General features: G+C 40.2%; 1 protein-coding gene across 12 annotated transcripts in view; it reads right to left on the bottom strand.

The window, feature by feature from the left end:
* Window positions 1-8,774: 8,774 nt before the first annotated feature.
* USP54 (ubiquitin specific peptidase 54) overlaps window positions 8,775-27,236 on the bottom strand; it is a 92,229-nt gene continuing 73,767 nt past the window's right edge. For 11 of the 12 annotated variants that reach the window (XM_058421675.1, XM_040072140.2, XM_040072146.2 and 8 more), the window contains 10 exons: window positions 26,447-26,681; window positions 25,512-25,651; window positions 24,336-24,509; window positions 21,272-21,391; window positions 19,941-20,133; window positions 16,273-17,726; window positions 13,852-13,970; window positions 12,571-12,711; window positions 10,903-11,089; window positions 8,775-10,193 (listed from right to left, as the gene is read on the bottom strand). In XM_058421675.1, coding sequence (XP_058277658.1) covers window positions 9,535-10,193; window positions 10,903-11,089; window positions 12,571-12,711; window positions 13,852-13,970; window positions 16,273-17,726; window positions 19,941-20,133; window positions 21,272-21,391; window positions 24,336-24,509; window positions 25,512-25,651; window positions 26,447-26,681 — 3,422 coding nt within the window. In that variant the 3' untranslated portion in view covers window positions 8,775-9,534. The remainder of the gene's footprint in view (window positions 10,194-10,902; window positions 11,090-12,570; window positions 12,712-13,851; window positions 13,971-16,272; window positions 17,727-19,940; window positions 20,134-21,271; window positions 21,392-24,335; window positions 24,510-25,511; window positions 25,652-26,446; window positions 26,682-27,236) is intronic. The other variant, XM_040072149.2, reaches the window with a different exon arrangement.

Raw genomic sequence — 27,236 nt, 5'->3', positions numbered from 1 at the left:
CTGAAAAACTTCAGATTTGGCATCATTTAAATATCAGCCAACACACTAACCCGATCTAGCAAGCATCTAAACATATACATATACTGCATTTGATTAAATATGGTTATCTAAAAGAGTTGCTGCTTTGCATCCCAGCTAACCACAAAGCTGATATGCATTATTTGTACCTAGCTGTACAATCTATTCCATACAATAAACCAGGCATTTAAGAAAGAAAAGCCATTCAGAAGTACTTGTTTCCAGCAAGGTCTTGGTTCTTGCCTCATTCAGGTCCAAGGGAAAAGAATAACACCTGAGGTGAGGATCTGCCATGCTGAACATGAAAAGCTCTTTGGCTTAAGCAAAAAGACATTGAAATTTAGATGTTACACAAGTGCTTGGGTTAACCTCACTTTTTTTTTATTTTACAGCCAAGACAGCAAGAAACTTTCAAACATCACATAAAAACGCTCAAGGAAGCCAATGAAAATTTTAAGGGAATAAGAATTATAAACCCTTGGGGTATTAGTACATTTGCAAGACTCCAAAATTTTGGAAAAACAAAATTCTAGGAATTCCATGCCCAAAAGAAAAATGTCTTCAATGCATGCAAAAAGAGAGCTGGGACGCATTAGAGGATCATGGAAAAAATCCTGGATGACTATTTTGGGTTTAATTGCTAAGCTTTCCAGCAGCAGGAATTACTACTTTATACCACATGTTCTGCAAATGTCTATCATTGTACAGTTAATTTAAAGGGCCTGTTTTTTAAATAGGACAAAAGCTCATTTCCTTCAATAGCAAGGATGTGTATCAGTTCAGAGTATGCAGGGAGAGAACAGGATAGGAAGAGCAGTAAGGGCAGTCACTCCTACTGATTATAACAATTAGCTTAAAGTACCTCTGCTGAGACAAGGAGTAGGGGCAATGAATTCAGTCTCGTATTTAAAATCAAGAGGAACCCAGTAATAAATGCAGTTTCAATTTCTGACAGCACAAAACAGCAGAAAGTCTACAATACAAAGAAATGCATTTGTCCATACATTTCCAAACACACAGGGAACCAGAGACCCTGCTGAGTGTTGTCAGGAATCTCGTCCTCACCCGAAGTGCAGTTGCAAGAGAGATGCCTTACTTATTTGAATTGTTCTCTTCTCCCAGGAGCCTGCAGGCATGTTCCCTGGGGTGTTAGGTAAAAGGGGCTGATGCAGTCAGAACACTCATCAAGGAAAAAGCACAGCATATTACTTTGTTATGATGCTGTGCCAGAAGAGGACATCAGCTTCTAGGCAGCATACCTAGTGCCCTGCATGCTGAAACACTTTCAGTTATATCCAGGCATTACCTGCAGAAAAGGCTCATACACATGAAATCTTGCTGGGTTTGCTCCCCCAATACATCAGGATTGTGTTCCCTGCAAATCACACATCATAAAACATTAAAAATAATTATTCTACCATTTTTATTGATAACAACAGCTAGAAAAAGAAGTTGGCTAGCACAGTTACCTTGGTATTTTATTGTCATTTTCTGACATATTCTATATTACCTCATTCAAATGCTGAGCATGTATGATTCTCATTAGGACAATAAAACAATCTTCACTAGGCAGAAATCACTGCCTCTCTCCCTAAGCCCTTTATCTTGTCATTGAAGCTTTTTCATGTGGTATTGTCTCGAAATGTGCTACCAGCTCTAGAAGGGACAATCACATTGTCCCAATTCACCTCATGGGGAAGGCAAAGGTGATTGATTTGATATCTTGCGTTCAGCGAATCAAACATCTTCCACTAGCACCACAAGTGGCATTGTGACGTTAGGAACTTAGGAACACAATTACAAACAGAAATACAGCCTTGCAGGTAGAAGGCAGTGTGCCTTTATAATCCTGGGAGTTTCCTCACAAGTGCCAGACAAATCTGAAAGGCAGTCATGTTTTATTTACTTCCTGGCCAGCTTTGCCACCAAGTGGCCATTCCATTCCAGACATTGAAAAAAAAGGAAAAAAAAAAAAAAAAAAAAAAGAGGGAAACTGAAAGAATTTGATAAATTCCTATTTTGATGGGATATTCCAAACCATTACTAGAACTGGACTGCTTTCTGAACAACTGCTTTCATGATGAAGAAACAGTTCAGCAGGAGAAGCACAAGGAATAACCAAACCAATCCATCTTCTTCTGTATCATGGGGAATGGTACAGAAGAAGATGGATGGGTTTGATGAGGGATACCTGATTTCCTTCTGCTCCATCTCAAAGCAGTACCCGCCAAAGCAGCATGCAAGAGCCATTTAAACAAAAAGGTGCTATGTTAAAACCTAGACTTTTCTGACACCTCCCTTGATGGAGGGCTGCAAGGTATCATAGCAACTACATTTAGTTAATCATTGTCCTAGACAAGTGCTGTTTATTGAATTTCAAACAGAAAGAAGTCAGACATTAAAAATGATTATGTGAAATTTTGTAGCCATCTCATGCAGCAGGGCAGATATCAGAACAGTCTCCTCTGACTCTAACAGCGACATACCTTAAAAACTGGCACAATGTCCCAGAATCATCTAATTACCCAACGAGAACTTTTTGAAAACTAAGAAGGAAATTGATTCACAGGAGAGAGAGATATATTCCAGATCCCAAGAGAAAGATGCACAGAACAAATCTTGCAAAGATAAACCAGGTCTGAAAGGGGAAGACGTGATATGAGCAGGACAGTAAGATGAAGACAAAACTTTTAAGAAGTTGTTCCATTTCATTGACTCTCACTAGTGACTGTTTGAAGCTGTCCTTTCTGAAATGCCAGAAATGGTACCGAGGTTGGTATAAACTGTAGGACTGCCTCAAAACAAGGCACATATTATTTGAAATATATCTTGACATACTGCTGCACTGACTTTCAAAAGCAATACTTGAAAGCTTTCTTTTAAGAGGGCACAAGGTTTCCCTGCCATCCCAAGTCAGCTATTTTATGACAAATCTTATTATCTGTAACACAGAGGCATTTTTCAGAAAGGTTGAAAGCATTGTCTTAAGCCATTTTCTCCAGCATTACAAAGACATTATCACTGCAATACTCCAGCTCCCAATGTCATCCAGTACTGAGAAGCTGCACTGACTTCAAAAGAGAAAAAACAAATCCAAATTATTAGGTAGTTGCTGGTATAAAATGACAAGCAACTTCACCATTACAGTGTATCCTGTCCCACTCCCTTCCTGTACACATTTCCCTCATTGCCTGATAAACTGTGAACAGCCTGAGGAAATACAGAGTGCATTAAAAAAGCTAGTCAAGACCACAGGCATTACTTGCATCATATCAGAAATGCAAAAAACAGGCTAAAGCAAGCCAACCTGACTCCAAAATTTTAGGTAACTTTTACATACCAAACTGTACCAGACACATATGTGATTTAAATTTCACACCTCTTGAGGTGGTACCTCAAACCCTTCCTTAGGTTCCTCAAAACATCACGTTCTCTGCTTAAAGCATTTCTTCCCCTGCCCTTATTATCTAGTTCAAACTTTTCCTTCCTTAGCCTTAAGCAATTGCTCTTTCTCCTACCATCTGAGACCAACCAATTCCCTCTCTTCATTTATCTTACTACCTTAATGATATTAATAGACTATTAATAGTCACCCCTACTCACTCTAAAAATTGAGTTCACTCTGCTTTTTGCTGCCCTCCTTTGTGTTCTCTTGTTTCCTCAGCACCTCCACAAGCAAGAGACTTAACTGACAAAGTACTCAAGGTAAGCAGGTCTACATATAGGACCTTAAAGAAAAAAAAACCAAACTCACCACTGCTCTTTAACAGGAACTATGATAGAAAACTGTGTGATAACATTTTACTATTTTTTTTACCTTTGTTGATCCATGAACACGATGTCCTACAGATCAGAGAAATCCCATTAATCAATTTCAAAGGAAAGTGTTGGGGCAACAAACCCAGAAAAAGCCGATCTGACAACTCAGTTGCTGAAGAGTTCATGCACTCTTTTCTCACAAATGCATCTGGCCATTGTGATGACATGGTGAAAGTGCAACTATGCTTTCAGCTTACCTCTCTGTATCCTTTTCCCAAGTTCCTGAGACAAAACACCACAAAGTACTTATAAGAATTAACTGTTACATTAGGATTGGATAGGGTTGAAGAAAAAGGTTGAACAAAAAATGACCTTCATAACTGGGCAACCCTGAGGTCACGAAAAATGAATGCAGAAAAGGCTGTCTCAAGGGTATATCAAAATAATCCACATAAACATTTAAATGCTCTTCCACTACATATTTTGTCCCAGTAAATCTGTATGCTAACAAACAATTCTGAAACCACTGGAGAGATGTGGGCTTCCCCCAGCCCACCATGAGAAGTCATTACAATTTTATTTTCTCACCTGTACCGCTGAGCTCTTCCCAGGAATTACAACCTTGTGTAGCTTACTGATCAGTCAAGACTCCCACACACACCTCCTCTTTCTTCAGATGAGTATGGTGTCAAAAACCTGGCTTGATACATTTGCTACATTAAATAGCTTCTTTTATGCCTCTAAGGGCAGTTATCCAAAACCAGTCTACAGCACTGAAATAGTTGTTGAATGTCAACTGAGATTTTTTTTAAGCTATCCGAAAAACCTAATTGAATTACCAGAAAATGGTAATGTATGCATTATTTCATCTTATTAGGAACAATTAATACATAGTGCTACGAACAATTGGTTATTTCTTCTTAAATGTACTTTAAAATACATACCTGATTTCTGAAAACTTGTAGCTGACTGTAATATACTATTAACTTCCATCTGATTGACATATTTTAGATCTTAAACAAAAGTCAGTCTGAACCTTCACAGAGACACTGTCTGTTAACATGCTCATGCTTTAAGGTGCTTTCAGCAATTTAAGACAACCTTGAATCGTTGGGATTTTTTTTTTTTTCCCTTTTTTTTTTTTTTTTTGTAATCAGCAGTAGTTCTATGCTTGGAGCTCCCTCAATTGACAGTCACATAATAACCCTAGGCTGCCATCAAAATCACTTTGCCTGAGTAGTAAAGAAGTCAAGCTAAAATTTAGCAACATGAAATTATTCTTACTGTTATTACTGAAGTACAGCTTATTGTACTCACTTTTCTCATGTGTTCCTATTTAAAATTATTTTGCTTAGTGATACATGCACACATAAAACTTCTCAAGCCTGTGATTAACTGGTGAATCATCTGGGACTGGGCCAGCCAAAATTTAAGATCATCCTCCTTCAACAAACCTAATGTAAGTCAGTTTACAAACTGACACTTAACCTTCTTATTCATGAGTATATTCAGTGTTTACTCACTCAAGAATTAATATTAAAACAATTCTGTTGATGCCAGTAAGGAAGTTTGTGTTTCTTCAGAACTCTTCAATTTGCACCTGCTTCCACAAACACGCTAGTGAAATTATCAGTGCTCTCAAGTGACCGTATACTTGGTCTTAGTATTTTTTCACTGATGAAAAAGCAATCTCAAAAACATTTCCAAGTTATATTGTTTTGGTTTTAAAGGATTAAAAAAAAATTAAAAATCATTCAATGAACTGGAAGAATGATGCAGATAGCAAGAGAATTTAAAAGTAATTGATCTAACATGCTTTTCCTAAAACATTTTCTGAAACTTTAAAGGTAATTCCAGCAGCAATAGTAATGGTGAAGAATTAGCCTTAAAAAAGCCTTACAGATACATAACTAGACTTGAAAAGATTTTGGACTATGCAGTGATAAAACACTAGAGGCAACAAGCACAGATGGATGAAAAGATACTTTTGCTTTTTACCAGCCACAGCACAGTGGTAGGAGACTCCAGAACACTTCTAACTTGAGTGAGGTGTTTGTAAACCCCAAGCACGTTTTTTATCTTTGCCCAAGCTGGCACAAACACTGACTGAACCTACACTGTTTGTCCAATGTCTATTTATACACATAGCAGCAGTACGTAAGTGCTTCTGCAGTTTCATTTACCACAGCAGGAACATAACCAAAGGCTGCTACAAAGAACATTGCCTACTCTCTCCATCAATCTGCCCTTCTCAAAAGCTTCAGCATCCCATTGCTGCTGAGGACCATCTCTGTACAGGAATCTACCCACTGCAAAAAGGAAGGGAAATTAGACAGATTACTGAGTGTTCCTTGAAAAGACACATATCCGAGCAAAGACATGCACACGTTTCCTTTCATTCTGCTGTTTTCACCTATCCATCTGTTCCTTCCTATTACAATCCACCCTTCCTTTTGCTTTACTCCCTCTCTTCTCCTTACACTTCTGCCCTGCCCCTCTCCCCACATGACATTAGATACAAAACCTGCATGAATTCCAGCATTCTGGAATCGTACCTGTACTTTCTATGTCCTACCCAACCATCACTATGAAGTCCATTCCAACAATGTTAGCAAACAGGGGAAATGATCACTAAGACAGTTCCTTCCCTCTTCCCAAATCCCCCCATCCTAATGTGGGTGCAGCAGCCTTGGTTAACAAGAAACAGGCACTTCCCTTCTCTAAAGCAGAGCACGTTTTGGTTAACTCCCAAGTGCTGCATGCTCCATTTGAGCACATGTGCTGCTCAGCAGGTCTGAATGTGATTTCCACAAACAGTGGGTACAAATTTGGTTGCCTTTGAGAGAAGGAACTGTGCTAGGCAGTTCCCTTTCCAAACACAGAAGTATCATGCTTACATAATTTTGCTACTGCTAGGACACAAAGTTACTTTTCATTTTATTATTCTCTTCTTTTGCTCCCTACACAGTTAGGTCTAAGTGCATATTACAAACACAATGAGAGATCACAGAAATGTAGGGAATAAGAATTTTATTTTTAGGAGAACTGACATTCACTGATTTTAAAAAGATGAATTGAAGTGCATATAGCATTCTTCTCATTTAATTCCATCCAATAACATATTCTTCAGCCAAGGACAAAGAAAAGGTTATAGTGCATCAAAGCTTACAAACTGTTAACTCTTAAGAATTCTAAATAGCTGAATTCCTGTGGGAACCCCCTCCTCACCCTTCCTATAGGCATCAGTGAACTTTAACAAGCTATTAAACTACTACGTAAATGATTTTTGTATGGTATAAATATCACTGAAAAGACAAGTTAGTCAAATGAATTACGAAGTAAATATTATCTTACTGACCTTACTAAAAGCTGCAGGCACAAAATCTGAAGCAACAGTATTTTTCACGTTTTCTCCCATGTTAAATATATTGCTGAATGCACTTCAGTTTGTATCTCCTCAGATGTACTAATGTACTGCTTGGTAGGGACCCAGCTTTTCATTTTCAGGCCTCTGGTTAACTTCATAGGAAGCAACAGATATACAAAGGACATTTAAAAAACAGTTTTGAAACCTGGTAGCTAGAACCGTAACAGAATAAACAGAACAGTTCTTTTAAAAAAATCCCACTTGGTTACTACTGATTATTTTAATAAATTGCATCAACTCAGAATTATTCTGCAGAGCTTTATGTAAGTATACTTCCATTCTCTCCTGGTTGCTAGGACATAAGTAAGCTAAGCACGCACGTTGTCTTCAGTTGCAAAACTTTCATACTTTATACTGATTCTTGAAGAGATGACTTCATACTTTACTTTGGCAGCTCGTTTTTCTAGATTACCAAGACTATTAAGTCTCAGTCTGCAACGCGAATTTTTTACAGCTGTAGTCAAGGAAAGTGCCGAATACTTATCCACGTCCTCATTTCCATCCTGGAGCTACTGCAGCTTTCACCAACTGCTGAAGGTATCAAAAAGCTGAAAACAGAGGTGCCTATGCCATGAGAGACTAACAAATCTGTATCTTTCGGGAAACGTGAGTCAAACAACTGTTTCAAGTAAAATATAAACTTCAATTGTTCATATTTAGAAAATTAGTACTACTGAAGTTTCATATTATGACACTGGCAAAACCATTATGTAAAAAAGTCAAAAGTCATGAGGCTTTTTCTGGAAGAGAGGGGTGGGAGAACAGAGTGCTTTGTTCTGGTAACCTTTGCTAGTGGAGCAGTTAAGTACAAAGAAGTGTGCAACATAATCCCAACATGACGTGTAGTCACAGGAGACTGCAACAATAACAAAAGCAATAATGATTATTTAGAAACAAGAAACTGACAAATTACACTAACTGAAACGAATGGGGCTCAATCTCAGGCTAAACAGCAACAACCGATGGGATTCCATCACACCACGCAGGAAATGAGAGCAAAGCCCCTCGGGTCACAGAACAGGAGCAGTGTGAAGGGCAAGGCAGGGATGGGGCAGGGCAGAGCAGCCACTTCCATCAGCACTGGCACTGCTCCAGCCCTGCTGCCAACAGAACCATGTACCAGGACAAGCACAGAACAGAAACGCCCATGCTCCTGAACACCTCGTAACCACCACACCTGAAAGCATCTGCAGGAGCAGGAGTGCAAGTGCGATTAAAATGACACTTCTCACCAATCATTTCTAATGATTCTTCTGCATACACTACCATCCCGCACAGATGTAGTAATTTTCCTTAAAACAAGAAGTCAGTCTCAAAATACTTTTCAAAGGACACTTAATAATTGTCCATTGTGAGAAATTCAAGTGCTGAGTAGTAATGAAACACATCAAGTCCTGAGTCAAAATTAGGCATATCCTCCAATCTAAGCCTTTATTACATAAACTTTGTTAATGAACTGGAATAAACAACTTACTCATGTTGGTTCATGTGTAAGCAAATTAATCAGAAGTTTCCAGCCAACTGAAGAGTAAAGCTAAACAGTAAAGAACGCTCAAGCCAGACAGGTAAGTAGAACTATTTTCATAGATTTATTTGAAAAATACTTACAAAAGCAAGTATGCTTGACACTAAAATAGTTAAACTTATTCTGTGTTTACATTGGTGCAGTTAAGCGTGCAGCAGTAACAGTCTGTTCTATTTGAAGCATCATTAGTTTGCTTTAAAGAAGTAGAGAAAATTGGGGTTTACTGATGAACAATGTCTCCCTGTCACCTCCTCTGCAGCAACTACAGCTGTGATCTCTGTATGAGATCTCAGAACACTGAAAACTGTGCTTGCTTTACTAACTGCCACCTGCCAAGTGCAGATTTACTGGAACCTGGAAGGTGGGTCAGTTTTTTTCCCCTAGGAAAGAACAGGAGAGAGGAAGAAGAAGAAAACAGAAGGATTGGTTTCTCTTTGTGAAGAATTTACCAAAGCTACATTTAATGAAAAAGAGTCTTTAAAAATGTCCTTTTGTTAGTTGCCATCTTCCTTCGAAAGGTGTGCACACTTCTGAACTTACCCGTAAGCCAATTACCATTGCTATAGCACGTCTGCTAGGAGAGGCCAGGACTAGAATAGTTAAGATTCCCCATCCAGACAGCAGTTCAGTAGTGTCAGAAACAAAATACAGTGCAATTAGTTTCCACATACTGTACAGCTACATTTTAAGATAAAACTGGCACAGATACCGATCAAAAGAGTTTCCCGTCTCCATGCAATCCACACCCCAGCAACAACCACGGTCCATGGAGTGCTGTCCTGGGGCACAGGGAGAGGATGGGATCTCACCAGCCATTATTTTGCATGGTGCCAGTAGCTGCTGCTGCTCGAGCCAGCATATTTCTGTGTGCCTCGGAAGCAGAAGAAAAAGTCCCATCCATCACATGCACTGGCAGCATTCGCCTTCTGCCAGGCTGAGGGGTGTAGCTGCTCTCTCGCCAGTCTTCTTCTGGAGGCATATCAACTCTCCTTGGACCCGGGGCCTTAGCACAAGAGGGGGGCACAGGGCAACCTTGAGAAGCACCGGGATCCCAAGAAGGCTCACGTGGCATTCTTAAAGTGCTGTAGTCCGTGTTGGCTGGCAGTCCGCAGCCGATGGCGTGAGATTCATGCACGTGGTGCTGTGAAGGCTGCTGGAGGAAGCCTTCCTGTAAACTCCTGCCTGGCTGGCCAGCATGTTTCCCCCAGAGCACTGTTCGCTTATCTGGTAACGTGGCTGTTTGCCCGGCAGGATGATTTGTGTTCAGCAAACGGCCAGAGACGCTTGACGCTCCACCTCCTAAATGCAAATTACCAAGAGGCTTTTGCCCCTGGGAGAGGGGGCCTTTGGCTACACAAGGGAGACTCCCATAGCTCAGTGCAACACCTGGGTAGTCTTCACCTTGGAAAGCTTCACCCCTGTCAGGCACAACCAGAAGTTTCTGGATGACGTTCTTCTGATCTCCTGAAACAAATTTTTTAAAAAAGGTTTGCTTAGTTCAAGTTTTTGTTTCATCCTCTCCGAACTATCAGCTGTGGCCAGCAGGGGACAGAAGAACAACGAAATCACTAGTACATCCAGTTACTGGCTGACATGCAATTCTGAATAAAAGCTAGCTGTACCTTTTCCAGCATTTTCCTCACTGCATTTCCTCTCCTTACCCTACTGCAGCTGCTGTCACAGATTTCTTAACTAGCCCCTTGTTTCATCACAGAGGAGCGCAACAAAGTATTCCAAGGCTGGTAGGTCAAACTGGTTTTGATGCTGTCACAGGAAAATAATTCTCATGCAGGAAGTCGTTATTTCTACTGGCACATGTGTGATTTGTGGGAATGAGTAACTTGTGGAAGTACTCTCATACATGGCAACAAGGTGGTGGTTTTTACCGCTACCTTTACATTAAAGAAAATAACTCACAAAAATATTGATATGATTTTAGATAAAGCCATCATAATGTTTCCATAAAGGTTACTGGCTTTGGTTATGCATGTTTAGCATAGAACCACAGAAAAATTCCGAAGGGCAGAAAAGAAAAAAAGTGATTTGTCCTTCCAGATTTCTGGAGGAATTCAGGCAGATGGTGAAACTCCATCATGAAAGACAAGAACTGAGGAGCTGTACTTCAGCAATATTTCTGGTCACGAAGAAAGATGAAAAGTCCTGTGATTATTACCTGACAGTTTACGTGCCTTGCCCACCATGCTGGGCATCAGTACATCATGGGGTGGGTGCTGCACCTGGTTTGGGTTGTGCTGGGGATCAAAGGGAAATACAGGAGGATCATGGGGGAAAGGAAGGGAAGTGGAGCTGGAAGAACGGTGGCTGGTGTCCACTGGCATTTTCCTCGTATTTGGTGCTTCCTTTTATAATGAGAAAGGAGAAGAACAGAACATAAAATGATGAGTAAACACAGAGTTGGGGTGAAACAAGCAAAGGTGGTGTTGATCCAAGGAAGAAAGGGATGAGTCACTGGAACAAAAACATGCATCCGTATGTGAAAAAGACAGACAAATAAAAATTGCATCAATCCAGTAAGGCTCTTACTGAAGTGGTGGGCTACTTAGGATCATTGGACTGGAATTATACCAAAAAGAAAAATCCAAAACAAACACAAACTACTCCTGGAGGTTTGGCTGACAAACTGAATACACAAAAGAGTGTCAGGCCAGTCAGCACTGGAAATGGTATGCTACACAAGCCATGAAAGAGAGTATTCCTGATCCTTCCTTTTTATTTTCTAACAGGCTTTACTGAAAGCTCTGATTCCAGACTGTGAACAGATTTACCTGTCATAGCTCAAGTATTTACTTTGCTGTACCATTTCCCTCTGTTAGGAGATACCTAGCCCTAAAAGCAGGGATGTCTGAATGGCACAACAAAACAGCACAGAGTGAGCAGTGCCTTACTTGAAGAGTAGTAACAGACAACCATCCTACTGGCTGCTAGTGTTGTGGGGACAAACCTTAGCAGAGAGAGCAGGTCTCAACAGCTAGAGGTTTTTAATTGCTTCTGCCAGCGCTTTCAGGTATGTCAGAGCCCTCAACTAAAGCACGCTGAGGAGCAAGCTCTTCAAAATTAACATGTACTTGGTTTATGATACACAGCAGAGAGGTGCAATTGAACCAACCTGTCTAAATAACTGATTTTGCAACTGAGACTCTTCTACACCTGTTACACAGTTGGTTTCAAATAAAAGCTTAAGTTGAGTTGGCAAAAAAATCAGTCCAAGCCAAAACTTGACATCCTATCCAGCTATGTTGCTAAACACTCGGTTAATGCTTTCCTGACACTTTTAAATTGCATCTAAGACTACTTAGAGATGACAAAAGAAAGATCAATCCCCTTACTTTCAGTTATTTTCTGTATGTAACTGTCTGCACCAAGTCTTGAATTGCCTCCCCTTTAACATTTACTTTTATTCTCTAAATATGCTACTTGCTTAATAATAAAGTCACAAGAGAGCAGAAACTTTCATATTGGTACTGCTGGGATTTTTTTTTTAATTATGGGTGTATGAGAAGCTTTCTTGAAAATATTTTAAGTTAATTGAAAAAAAAAGTTTATACTGTTTGTTTCTGCATGCTGGCAAGTAATGTTAGCTGACATGCCTACCAGCTGCAGCAGCCACTACTCCGCAGTGACACCTGAAGAAGATGGCTTTGCTACTTATTTAAAAGTTCATTCTTCTTCCAAAGACAGAACAAAAAAGACAGGCTTTTATCATGGCTTATTATTGAGTTGTCTTCTGTCTTGTTTGTTAACTACTAAATGCAAACAGAGAAAACAGCAACCCTAGACACAGATGACAGCTCTTTGGAAAGCTGCACACCATTCTACTTACAAAACTGTGAGAAGAGACCAAGGTCTCTTCTCTGTTTGAGATAACTGTCCCACTGAGACTGCGAGCAATGCGACGGAAATTCTCTGCACTGTATATTTCCTCCTCTTCTGGTTCCCTGCTATGTTCTCCGGTATATGTGACCTGCAGACAATATCACACATTTCAGACAAGGTTTTTCATAATATCAATTTTGTGCAATAATTACAGGCAACTGATGAATAGAAATATAATGGAGCATACTTCAATGATATTTAATGACCTTTTCTTCCCTGAAATCCTTCATTCCGGTACTGCTTTGAAAACTTAAGATAAATGGGTCTGTTTGGATCTGCTGATTGAAAGTATTATTCCGTACAGTCTTTCTTCACTTAGTAAATATACACAGATTGATTGATCTAAATGAGATACATTCTTTTATAAGTATCTAAAATGTCTTTAGTGGGATGAATCTTCCTAATGGACTGATTGCTACTACAGGCATCACTGTCCCAGTGAGATAATCATGGCTGCAGCTGACAGTCATCTTATGATAAAGATCTTACAGTCTCCTCATTAAAAAAAAAAAAGTTAAAAAAATTTTTTAAAAAAATCTAGGATTATTTGATGAATGTTGGAAGATTGTTGATCTTATGCTAGCAAAGAAAATGTTCACTCCATCTTTACTTGCTTTTGTTCTATAAAGGAACAGACTTTGAGCTCCCTTTAACAAGTACAGAGATATTACAGGAAATGTCATTTCCCTTTGAAAATACTTTCATGTCTTCATATACAGGCAGTGATATGTAACTGCCAGTTATTTAAACAGTTTCTTCCCAGGAAAAAATGAGAAAGAATCTTCTCCCACTCTGAGGTGACTAACTACCAACTGTAGCAAGTACCAAATTATCACCCACTTTAAAAATATGTAGTGACACAGTGGAAAAAAAAAAAAAAAAAAGAGCCCATGCCCCTGCAAGTGGTAAAATTAAGAAGCAGTTATCGTCAGTTGTGATGCAAGGGAATTCATGTCACTAAATCTGAAGAGACTAGATTTAATGTTTTCAGGAGTGTGTTCCCCCAAGCCAGAATTTCGATCATTTGACTGCATGCAAGCTGCATGTAGCATGAGTCACTCATACTTCAGCTAGTTAATCCTGAGCTAGACTGCACTTAAAATTCTAACATTAATAACAACGACTCCAGTAGCCTGTTCATAATGTACTTCACTTAATCCACTGTAAATTCTTTCTTGCACAAGGTGAGGCCTTCCCCCCTAGGACATCTTAAGTACCAAAATGTCACCTTGGAGACAGAAGAGACAGTGGATCCACACAGACTGCGCTCGATCTCCGCTGTTGGGGTTTTCGACAGACCCATGCCAGCTGTAGCAGGCAGCTTCCTCACACTCAGGTTCACAGAGACTGGGAAGGAAAACACTGATTAAATTCAACACCTGATTGCATGTTATGACACATTTCTGACTACCTTACACCTGACTCCAAAGACAGAGGGACAGTACACACAGAACAAGAAGTCACAGATCCTTGGTACATGAATACATCAGCTAACACCAAACGTTTCAAGGGGTGACAGTCTATCAGGATACTATGCCTACTTCCCTGGCCCTTCTGCAAGCTTCAGGGGAGCAGTTAATTGAACTATTTAAGATTTAAATGATTTCACTGCACATCAAACACTTGCCTTATACAGAGGTGAGATTGTTTAGAGGGCCCAGAAAGACAGAAAATCAGCTACCAGAAGGAAGTTACCTAAAGTTACTTGGAATAAACAAGCCAGTGTTAGGTTCCCCACACATTCATGTACTCCTTCCCATTCAATGTAACAGTTTCTCAGCCATTTCTTGCGCTGGTTAAATAGTTAAAAGTGTTATTTTAAACTAGGATTGCTAGAATTACTTCACTTCAGTGCAATCCCCATCAATCAGTTACAATCATATAATTTCTCATGGAATAGACAGATCAACTGGTTAATTAAGCCAGTCACAGGGAAGTGACAGTTTATGAAGGAAGAAAGGTGATGTGCTGATAACACCTTTTCTGCATTGAGGTGGTTGCATTTGGAGAAGTGAGTCTTGGCTTAACTGTGCTGTAAAGCCCCTCAAATTAAACAGGCATTTTCACCATGATTCTGCAAAGGTCTGACAAAATCAGTTGATATCAACAGCATTTGAAAATGAATAGGTAATCCAAGTTAAAAGAAAGAAAGAGCAGTCCTAGACCTAAACTCAGGTGATTTTCATCCAGCTCATCACAGTAGATGCACTGGTTCAAACTTTTCAGTTTTATAGAGAATTTGCAGAACTCAGGAAGAAACAGCTGAAAGTTACAGCAAACCAGAAGATCTCAAATACAAACTTCACTTCAGAAGAACGTCCCTATCTCATATCATATATGTGATGGGAAAATAGGTAAGAAAAGTCAGCATAAGAAATGAGTCATGTGGTGATAGAACCCTGAAAATCCAGCTATCACTGAAGAAACTGGGCTTTATGCTGGTAGATTTCCAGAAAGAACTTCCAAAAATCAGTCAGCTAAGGAGGAACATGTAAGACCTTCTGATTCAAGCCTATGCACGACAGCATCTGCAAAGTTGTGAAGTCAGATCCTGCCTAATTCTGAAAGTAAACCATAAGGACAACAAATGGTAAATGGCCACATTTCGATGTCTTAACTGGTCTGCGAGTGGACTGCAAGACATGAGAGTTCCAGAGAAAACTCAAGCTGTTGAACAAAAACCTGTTCAAGACTTTACTGCAGTACTCACTCTGGTCACAGCCAGGTCTGACATTGTCAGGAATGATGAAAGCTCCAGCTCCAGAGGTGCAGGGCAGGGGAAAATTTGTCTTGTGTATGCACTGCAATATATATTATATGTGTACGGCTATATCTGTTCACTTTGGTACCCATCCAATTTCAGGCTGCCTTGTATTTAACCAGAAAATTCATAGCTTTAATGCTATGACACAGAAAGAAATTTGCTTCATTTGTGAAGCAGAGAAACAAGGCTGCCCTATCTCAGGCAGGAGATCAGATCAGCTTAAGCGGAACCAGAGTGCTGTCATCAGACTCTAATTGAATGTCTCCAGCAACAGCCGGATGTCCTCACTGAGAGAATCTCTTCGTTCTTTCGGCACCAACTAATCCACAAGGTCTCATGGATCCTTGTGCACTCTCAGTGCTGCTTTCACAAGTAATTTTCCAGAACTTAAAACAGGCAGTTCTTAGCAAAACACAGGCTCAACTCTCAGATCTTGATAAACTTGTAAAAGTTATTTCCCTCAACCAGATACAGACCAAATTCTCAACTTTATCAATCAGATAAAATTCATCAACGTGGAGAACATTAACAACAGGCATAGAAACAGTTTAATAAATTCCAGAGGGGATGTAGGACTTTCAAACAGCAAAATTCATTAGCCTGCCATAAGCAGCTAGCTCCCTACTTGAAAACAGGATCAATTATTTCTATGTTACTCTTAACAGATGTTTGCCATGATCAACAGCTACTCTGCAGCCACCCCAGGCAGTGCTATCACACTGCTTTTTCTAGTTAGCTGGAATGTTTTCAGAGTCTACAACCTGAATTTTTCTGCATCTGTGCACAAATTAATACCCATTTAACTAAATCAACCGGAAACGCATCTTCACCTACCCTGGAGAACATAGGCAGGTCAACCAAGAAAAACAATTGCATCATTCTTACCTGATTGGTCAAATGGATACCTAGCACTGTCCTGTCTTCCCAAGTAAGGCCTAATGGCCTGAGATGCCTGCAGACTATTCTGATAGAGGGATTCCAGTTCTGAGAGCTCCTGCTCTGTGTCTTGATTCCACTGCGGATGCAGGTGCACTGGGATCCTGCTCAAGTCATCTCCAACCGCTCTCTGATCAGAAAGGAGCGGACTCCTCCCAGGTACAGGAAGCCATTCAGTATTCTTATCAGCCTTCTGAGAGCTGTAATACCTAGTAACATTATTCACCCAACGGTCCACAGGCACAGAGGCAACCATGCTACTAGCAGCTCCATCATCCACCTCTTTCATTCCTCCATCATGACAGTGCCTTTCCACGCAGGGTACAGGGTCTGCTATATTCTGTCCACCTCTTCTACACAGTTCTTCACTGTGAGAACAAAAACTCATAGAAGCAACGTGTTGGGCACTAAAACCCTTCAAAGAAACTACCCCGTCCCTATTATCCACAGTTGAGTGTAATTTTTCAGAAGACTGGTTTTTGTTTTCTTGGTTTTGATGGATTAGCTGTCTGTAACCAGAAGATGAATGGTTGATGAAAGATTTTTGTGTTAACTTTGGAGACTTCTCATCCTGACACACTGCAGTAATCCAGTCTTTTTCACGAGTACCTTTTCTCTGGGAGACAGCATGCATTTTCTGAAACTGCTCTGCCAAGGAGCGAACGTGTCCCTTTGTACTAAAAGCCTCAGATTTACAACCGTCTGCTGTGCCATATTCACCCTGGGAGGGTAATAAAATCTCCTGGCTGTTTGCTCTGTAGTACTTATTTTTCTGCAAAGAATCCGAGGAGCACTGCTGTGTAGGGGATGAAGTTGCAGGGGTCATTGCATGATAGGCCCCTACATGATCAATGCCGGGCCGCACTGGAGAGCTTGCAAGTTTGGAACAAAGACTGTGCTGGCTGTCCTTTTCAGGAGATGCTGCTTGTGGTGGATGTGGACAGGGAAACAGTGTAGGCAAAGACCCAGAGTTTACTGTGTTAGCCTTGGATTGGTACTGAGGTGTGAGAACAGGCATTATGTTATGAACCTCTTCTAACCTGCTGCTACTGCAGCAATCCCTATAGTCTTTTAGCCCTGTGGCTGTCGTGTCAGCAAATTCCCCACTCTTGTGGGCATCATTCTCAGTTCTTGCAGACCTCTCTGCCAACCCTTGCCTATAGGGAAAAGAGGGAACTTGCTCATGAAAATCAGCAGAAGCAGACTGGAAGTTTGGAGAGATCCTGTTGGATGGATTGCTTTCGGAAGGGGGCAAGGAGGAAGACTCTGGATATAATGATGAGTGCAATTCATGGCGGGAAGCAGGTGGGTGGAAGAAAGAACTGGACCCAAATTCCACTTCTTTGTTGGGTTCCAGTGGTACCTCCTGGCTCAGCAGTACTTGGAGCGGGCCAGTCTGTTCACTAAAACACACAGAAGAGTAAATGATTAGCAGTTGTCATTTCTAACGTTTATTCCTAGGGTACAGACCTTGCACTAGGTGACATACAGCTCAACACACTTTGCTCACTGTATTCTGATGAAGACTTTCCATTAATTCACTGGACACGTTCATGTTAGTCCTTTGCCTCTAACTTTGTTTTCCTGCTCTAACAATCTAAATGAATCCATCTCATATTTTTAAGAATATTTTGCTACCATTAGGCTCTATATGAAGTATTCTTGTACAGCACCAGAGGAATTTCAACCCATACACTGACTATGTGAGTAGAGATAACTGTAGGAAGAGTAAGAATAGCATTTATATAAAATAAAATAACTGTTTTTAACAGTAACATCTCAGATATCTTTTAAAATACTTTGGACATGTTTGTTATCTGAACATGAACTGATAGTATTTCTGTAGGGTTCCCTCTCTCCAGGCAACTTCATGAGGAATGACTTGACAAATGGAAGAACAGGTTGAAATTTTTCTCATATCATTTTTATATTCTCATTTTCTGAGACATTTATCCAAAATGTTAAATAAAGTTCAAGCTAAATACATAACTATTACTCTGCAGTAATTTGTATCCTAAGCATACTTCTAGAAAACAACGTTCATTCTTTTAAGTACCAATGCAAGACAGTGATATTCCTGGGTCATACATGTCCCTGGCATTTTTCTGCATTTAGTCAGCATTTTAATATACAGACAGAACAAACAGTACTAAGTCCACCACCTATGAGAAAATGACAGGCTACATCAGCTCCAGCAGAAAACTTAAGGCAACTGTAAAATCACTGCTTTGTTTCCTCCTTGAGATGCATGGAATGAAAGTTATCATGAAGACCTAGTTCTTGTGTGTAGCAACAGAATATTATTTGTGAAGAATTGCAAACTTTGTATTGTCTACAATGTTATTTAAATCAAAGCTACGAATAGGGTTTCTTTTTTTCTGACTGAAATATTAACATTTGTTGGATATAACTTTCTGCAAAAGTAACACTCTTTTTCACAGAGCAGCAGTGAGAGAGTTTAGCATTAGCAAAACTAGTTAAGAAAGTGCCTTTCATTTTCTTAGAATCTGCCAAAATGCCTAATTTGAGCTCTGCATTTCTCCTGTAAGAGAGAATATAATGGACCCCTGATTGACAACAAGATCAGCTTTCATTACGTGTAATTCAGGTACTGCAGGAAAGAAAAGAACGTTATGAATTATAGCCTGGCAGGTGTGCAAATTAACTGGGTTTGTGCATAGTTGTACTCAGCATTTTACAGAAAGGAACAGAAAAAGGATTCCCATCCGAGATTTTATCTAACTTTCTGGTAATATAACACATAAGAAAGGGGAGAGGGAAAAAAGGTAACAGTTCAAGAAATAGCCTAGAAATTGGATAGGGATGATCTAGTGCTAGGAGGGAATGGCATGGGAAGAAAGAAGGATAAAGCTGCATGCTAAAGAGGGTAGGAAGAAAGGATCAGTTATAGCAGAGAGTTAATTATGCTGTAGTTAAAGTCTGTATGGAAGAAGGAATCATGAAGAGACACTGAGGAGGGCCGGTAAGCCAGGCTACAGGATGCCGGGAAGCACAGAAGGAAAATGAAGAATGATGGAGTAGTCAAGGTGAGAGGATCAGGATCTGGATTCAAGAGTTGTACCAGTGCACCACTAGAGAAGTGGACTAGAAAGAAAAGATCAGTGTACTTGACCATTTTCAAACTAAAGAGCACTAAACACACTGGCTGATGTTCCCAACATAAAAGCAACTAGAGCAAAATTCTGAACGTAGTACAGTCTTTTACTGACTGAGTCCTGAAATTGCTCCCAATTATAAACAATCACATTTCGTCCTAACTGTTTTAGCCAGATTATTGTCTATTGCATTTTTTTCCCTTGGTGCATGAGACATCAATGCCGCCCGGCACTGACTGCTACAATTCTCTGTCACAGATCACATTTTGAACACGTGCACATCGGACTCAAATAAAGACTGGGAGAAAGGGTGGTGGGGAGTGGGAAAACGGGGTTATAAAATGACTGTTTTATACCAGGATTTAGCCTAGAGAAGAAAAGAATAGGTGTAACACAGTAGGACTTGGACTAGCTGGGGAATATACAGTTAGCTCTTTCTGTCAGACCGCACTGCTCCCAGGGGCAGCCCGGGTCCGTGCCCAGGCGAGGCACTCGCACTACCTGGTAGACTGGGCCATGGTGCCGCCCTGTGCTGGGTGGCAGGCTGGCGGAGGCAGCGGCTGCGGTGGCTGTTGGTGCTGCATGCGATCCTGGAGGCTCCGGGCTTTTCGGATACTGATTTGCAGCTTCTTATCGACTAGGGCTCTGCTGTGAGTGCTAGCGCTGGCATCATGCATGGCAAGTCTTAGTTTAGCTAAAATGCAAAAGAAAACATAGCAGAAAACAAACAGAAAAAAGGAATAAAATTGAAAAGGAAAAAAAAAAAAGAAAAAAAGATGCAGCAGGAACAAAAAACATGGATCATGCAAATACTGCCACAAAAGAATTCACAAGGATGCTACTGCTTCCATTAATGCAGCTTAGCCAGGTGTACAAACACGTTAACTGAAACTAAACCAAAATAAAATAAAAACAATATCCTTGTTTTAGCCCAATTTCTCATCCCTTCACATAGGCTCTTTCCAGCCCTATTACAATGATGCTTCATTCTGTCATGTACTCTCCTTCTGCATCCTCCATACCTGTGACTCCCTTTGTGCGCAGGAACACCCAGCTGGGATTTGAGATTCCTTGCTGGAATAAAAGCTCATAGAGCTGTCACCACAGCTGTATGCTGCACCCTGTATTCTGCAGTCCATAAAAGCCAATTTCTAAATGCAAACAGCACAGGAGCTACTCACCCTGTCTGCAGCCATTCTATGCAGACAGGGGAGCATGGGGTGAGATAGCCAGCCAGTCATAATGGAAAAACACCAAAAATAAAATGAAATCACACAGCACACATTCTCAAAGGTCACAATGCATTTAAGCACTTCAATGTCCTAATGCTTTTGTCTTTATGAAAGTTAAAGTACAGCATAGTTCACTTCTGCTAATTCAGAAGACTCAAGAGTGGGCTACCCTTTTCTTCCTATGCTACACCCTCCACGAAAAACAGGGGAGCTTAATGGCCTTTGCAATTTGGCCTGACGATGGGGAAAAATCGTGAGGACTGAGTGGCAAGGGGAACCACCTACCAGGTGCTTACTGAAACACACCAGTTAGCACCAAAAAGGGCACATCAGCACCCCAGTGCTGCTACTATCTCAGCAGTGGAGAGAACAACAAAACGAATGCAAACGTGAAAAAACAGAGATGAAGAGGAATAGGACTAAAACCCAAAAATGGGAATGCTTATAAAAATGAAAAATTCTGTCTACCTGCATGTTCCTAAAGAGCAGCTGTTCCCCCATATTACTAGCTGAGCACTTAACGTGATGCAGCATTTCAGACTCTATTCTACATTAGTAAACAGTCAAAGCGCAGTAGCTCAGGCGGTTAAGGTTACTTACATATAGCTTCGTTACAGAGAGCCAAAGCTGCAGCACAATCCCCCTTCTGCTCCTGATTCAGCGACTCTTCAAAGATTGAGTCTGCCTCCTGCATCGACTTCTCAAAGCCATCACTCCTCCCTGCAAACGGGCAGCACCCTTCATTTTGGTTTCATTCATTGCAGAACTCTCACTTACCCTCATCCCATTTGTGAGCACCGAATCCTTCCACACAGGGATTCTTGCAGAGGCCGTGCATATCCCAGACTGCACCACCTAACCTTCCCTAAGCAGAAGCACATCTTGAGCACCCTGATACGCTTGACATCCACACAGTAAAACAAGGTGAAATGGATTTTTTTCCCCTCAAATTTTCTTTAGTTGAGAGAGTTGTACTGGCTTATTCTATTAATTTCAACTCTTTAAATCAGTATAAAAGATGGTACAGACTTAGAGTCAGTTCAAATGACTTCTGTCAAGAAGGAATTAAACTAAATTTAAAACCAAACAAAATGTATCAGTGAAAGAAATAGAGCAGATTAGGGTTTTTTCATTGTATGTTAAGTTTCCTGACAAAATCCATCTGTCTCTTCTTCATCAAAATGGAAACAAACTGAAACAACTAACATGTCCTGGGAAGAAAACTTGGAGTTGAGTGTGAACATAAATGCCTGCATGAAATACTCCTATAAACGAGTTTAGTGCATACACTTAGCTGCTGTAAGTATCATACAGAATATAAATACCCAACAGTCTTGCAACTCGAAAAACAAGGTGGTGGAAGCTGAGAAGAAAGGGACAACTGACAATTCTGCAACAATTTAGAAAACCGTGTTAAAGAGAAGGCTACATCATTTTGGACACAAAAAAGAAACTGCGTCCTGGCATCATAACATCTATTTCTGAGAGGAACAAATGCCCAAACTATTTTGTGTCACCATTATTCAAGTTGTGCAGTAAAATGTAAACATTCAATGAGGCAGGGAAAACAGAAAACAAAACTTGATTTCTACTCTGTTTATAGGCAGGTCTTTTAAATAGAATGTCTCTGTCACTGTGGTAGAGAATGTGAATATCTCTATCAGCCAACCATAAATTACATTCTCTCAATTTGCATAACACATGCTGTGGCCTGACCTGCTCCCCAACACAGTTGTGCACAGATGTAAATACAAACTCTTTTACCATAAACCTCAAAGAACCTGCATTAAAAAAGCTAGGACTGGAGAGAGAAGTGAGAGTTGTTAGAGCAGTAAGTTAATCAAGCAGCGCCTTCAGTTTCAAAATCAAGGCAACTGAGGCTTGTAATCAAGGGCAGAATACTAAAGTTAGCTTTCTTTGCATGAATTTAGCAATGTACTTGAGGGGACAGTGAGTCACAAGCAAGCCTTCCAGGCACTCCAGCAGTCTGTTAACTATATATCCCTGACTGGGGTGGGGAAAGACTTAAGAGTAATAAATAGACTTTCCTAGATCTCAAGTCAATGCATATGAATTCTTCAGGCATTCTACTAAATTCTTTTTTTATTAAGCATTAGTTCAATTCTCCTTCCTTTTAACAAAGAAAAGCTAAGCAATCTTTGCTTCCATCAACTAATACAATAGATCAAAAAGAGGAGTAAAGTATTGGAGAATATGCTATTTTCTTTCATGCAGGAGAAGCAGAGAAGACAACATGCTCAGCAACAGAGGTTTACTTTTCAATTTTTAAATCACTGGCATTTATGTTACAAAAGTAAACACTATATTAATAGAAAAATATATCCATCTACTCTGGTACATCAGAGTTTTTCACCTGGTTACCAGCAGGCCATAGTAGGACTGTAAAGGATAACTGATGCTCAGCAAAAATGATACAAACCTTCCCAGTCAGACATTCTCATGGAGATCATATTGTTCAGCTGCCTTTGGCACAGCATCATTCTGCCTGCTGAATGACAGCAGCTGGTATGGCTGTAGGTTGGACTGTGAGAGCACAGAGAGCAGAGCTGGGACTGTGTCCAGAACTGGCACTGCTGGGGGCTGCCCCTCTCCTTCCTCTCCTTGAGCAGCAAACCAGCAACCTCAACTCTTTTCTACAAGTTGGAGGATGCAGCAGGGGGAGGCCAGGAGGCTTGGCAACACAGGATGCCACAGTAGGATTGCCCTGATCATACATACATTTCTTGGACCAGAGCCCAGGTGTTCACCCTTCTTGGCTCCGCTCACCCTCCAACAGCCCCCAGTTAAGTGTTCCAGCAGATTTCAAGGTTCCCTCTCGACTGGGTCAGTGCATTTTATCCCCACCTTTCTCCTGACATCTCTTACTGGCTGATGGAGATTGAGGGCTAAAACATGTGAATCCTGTCATGTTCCCTCTGCTCCAGCTGCATCCTTCCAATTAAACCTGTTTTGCTGCCATCTCCTGCCAGAAAGATGAGGAGTCACAGAAAAAACAATCCAACTTCGTACTTGGGTTTTAATTTTTTTTTAAATTCTTTTTCCCTAGAAAAGATAAGCAACCTAAACCCAGCTCAGATTTTCATTTAGATCCAGCCAGAGTTCTTGTCCATGCACCTGTGCTGTGGGTGCACAGCCAGGCAGGGAGAAAGACTGGGAAGCACAAGGGCAGGAACAAGCAGAATTGCTTAGGGCTGCTAAGGTACTAAAATCAAGCAGAAACAGAACAACGGTTTATATGAACCAACTCTGCTGTGGGTGGAGCTGAGGTGCCTGAAAGGTACAAACAGCTTTGCTCATTCCAAGATGCTGGTCAAAGGCTAACAGCTAAATGTGGGTATCAATACTATTAACTTAAGTGCATATCACTGAAAAATGGAAAAATGCAGATATATTAAGAATATCTCTACATTACTTTGTTTCTCATTTAAGAAGAAATTTGGTCAAAATACCAAACAGTTTTTCAACTTTTTTACAGGTTTGAAAGGGACACTGTTTCACTAACCTGAAAAACTATAAGGGGGTGGGGGGTGAATGTGGTGAGAGACACACACACACACAGAGAATTAAAACAGGAAATTACATTCAAAGGTTCAAAAAACTTCAGCACTACCATCTTGCAAAACACACTGCATTCAAAGGTTACCCTGATTCTGCAGTTCATCTAGATCCATGAACCTGCTGGGACGGGGATTGAAGCCCATTGCTGCTTCCATTTCCTTCTCTCTTTTTCTGCGTAGCTCTTGCTCGTGTGCTCTCCTTGCCACCTCTTCTTGCAATTCATCCAGCTCACTCTTTAAAGGAACAAAGATGTCTCCACCTTCAAAACAAACCAACCAAACGTTTTTGATAGCTACAGCTCTTAAAGTATCCCTTAAAAGACAAGGAAATATTATTGGAGAATAAAATTAACATTAGGTAATAACAGTCTGAGACCACAGAATTGTAGAACATAAATTTTGTTAAATTTTACTTATAAAACCCCACCCAATACAGTAGTGCTTCAAGCTCCCCTGCAGCACAACCCATGGATTCACTGAATCACAACAATAGAATATCGAACAGAGAGAATCTTTGGAAGAAATAACCCTAAGCTGATGATGAAATCTTGAGGTTTCTTACTGTGTTTATATTGTAAATAAAGCTATGTCAAATGAGCCAGATCACTAGCTTGTGGAAGTTAAATGTATTCCAAGTGAGATGTTTTTCATCTAACTGCATAAAGGGGATGACAATGGGAGGAAGATAAAACACCTCAATATCCTACACAACAGAAATCCATTAGTTTTCATTCTCAGCTCAGAACAGAATTCAGAAAGCGTCTCCCCTGCTGCCTTTCCCTTCCCTCTCTGAAATAAAGTATTTGCTTAGAATGATATATAAGCAGAAAAGCTTAACCTCAGCCCAAACAGCTTCTGAAAAAACAGTCACAGTTCTGACAGTTTTGAATTTTGTATAGAATTACAAGCTTGTTTTCAGGACTCCACTAAGTTATGAGTTATGCTTGGGAGGGTATTTTTGACTATTGGCAGAATATTGAGTTATGAGAAAAAACAGGAAAAATAGCTTTATTTTATCAGTTAGGTCAATACACAAAAGACATGCCAGAGCAACATGATCAAAGGAATATTCCAATAAAAATTAAAAATTTTTGCAATCCCCTTTGGTAAATCTTGTAATTTTTTCTTGTAAAATTGTTATGTTCCTCAAAGTTGCTTTTCCCTTTCCTTATAATTTCCCTGGGAACATAAACATCCAGAAAGTAAAGAACAACTCTGATACAATTTACCTTGCATAACCACTCCTACGAAGTGTATCTTACCATTTCCCATGGTGTGTGGGCTGTTTGTCCAGCTCCCAATTGATGAAGCTGACTCCACTTCCAAGATGCTGCTGCTGTGAGACTTCGGGATGTTACGCCAAGCAGGAACAAATCCACCTCCTCGCCTCACATGAACATCCCTCCAAGAACAGAGTAATTATAGTTTACCATCGGACTAATCTCTCCAGGACAAATTGTATCTACCTTTTTCGCATGCAAAACAGACATATACTTGCATTTTAATTTAATTTTAAAAGAAGTCTACCATAAGAAAATCTTAGGAGAAACAGGGGAAGAGAAAGTTAACAAGGAGGACAGTAATTCTACTCTCCTCTATAAGATTATGCCATTCGTATTAGAACTGTGATCCAGGAGTTGTTCAGAACAGATTCTTACTTATTCTGGCCATAAACAGTCCCAGTTTGTGGTTACCTGAAGCTTCCTAAGTCAAGGAAAATAATACATTGTGCTATTTATTTTTACATACAAATGTTTCAAGTATGTCTGAGAGCAAGCATTTCTATAGAAGGCTATTGAGTTCTCATCTTGTACAAGGTGTCTATGAATCAATGGTTGAATTGAAACAAAAAGGGCTATGAACTAATCAAAGTAAGAGCTTTTAAATCACAGACTAAGGGTACAGCTACTTCAGATGCATCACTTTAGGTCATATTTCTCACCCATCAGAGCCCCGTTTTCTTCTCTGCTCTCTAGCAGTAAGTTTTCAATATACTGAGAAGAATAGGCTCCCCTTTCCCTACAACTTCTCCCATCCCCAAAAAGCTGTATTTAAAATTAGGACCACTGGTTTTCAAAATGTTCTACACCATTAACTACAAAAAAATAAAAAAAACAACAAAAAACCACCACACAACCCCAAACACAAAACAATCAAGACTTCAATCATTCCAAACATGAATTTTGTTGAAATCTACCTGTGGGTGCTCGAGCTTTCAGACAAGGGCATGTCCAGACTAACCGGGCTGTTGCTGTTGCGCTCACTGCTTTCGTAGCCAGACTCCATCCTCTGGATTAGATGAGGATGTTGATCCACCATATGGTGCTGGGTGCCCCTGCCCAGCACACCACGCTTGTATCTGACATTTGACTGGCTTGACCTTGTTTCGTGAACAGTGTGCTCCTTCACCTCATTCTCAGTAAGTTCTTTACCTGCCAAGGTAAACAATATAGTTTGGTAGAAGACCTAAGCTTCAACGCCAGCAAAACATCCATATGCGTTATCTTCTCAACTATGTCTAAATCAGAAGCACCAGCTTTTTGTGTAAAACCTTAATATTAAACAAGAAAAACGTAGTATTTTTACAGCTTTCCTAGCAATTTTAAGCAATAGACTGTTCACAAATTTATCTTTGAATCTTTCCCCTTTAGTATAACTTATCATATTCCCCCTGAGGTAACAGTTAAGTCTGGAATGGAAGTCCTTTCTTCCCCATAATAATTTTTATTTGTACAAGATAATTTTATAGCATATCCAATTGCATTTCCAACACTCCGGCATATCTATTTCAGATAATCTAATTTTTTTTACATTGTTTATTATGCCATTTATGATTTGTTGTGTTTTATATAGAGGATAGGAAAACTCGGGGTTTTTAAATTCTCCCTTACACATTCCACGTTTTTTCCACTTAATGCTTGTTTAATTCCCTTCCTTCCCTGGAGGTGTGTTCTCTTCACCTTTCCTTTACGCTTTCCGATTCTTTT

The sequence above is a fragment of the Hirundo rustica genome, chromosome 8 (assembly GCF_015227805.2).
Source record: "Hirundo rustica isolate bHirRus1 chromosome 8, bHirRus1.pri.v3, whole genome shotgun sequence".
Classification (NCBI taxonomy): Eukaryota; Metazoa; Chordata; class Aves; order Passeriformes; family Hirundinidae; genus Hirundo; species Hirundo rustica.
Note: the sequence above shows the minus strand (reverse complement) of the source record. Positions and strands in the feature narration are given on the sequence as shown.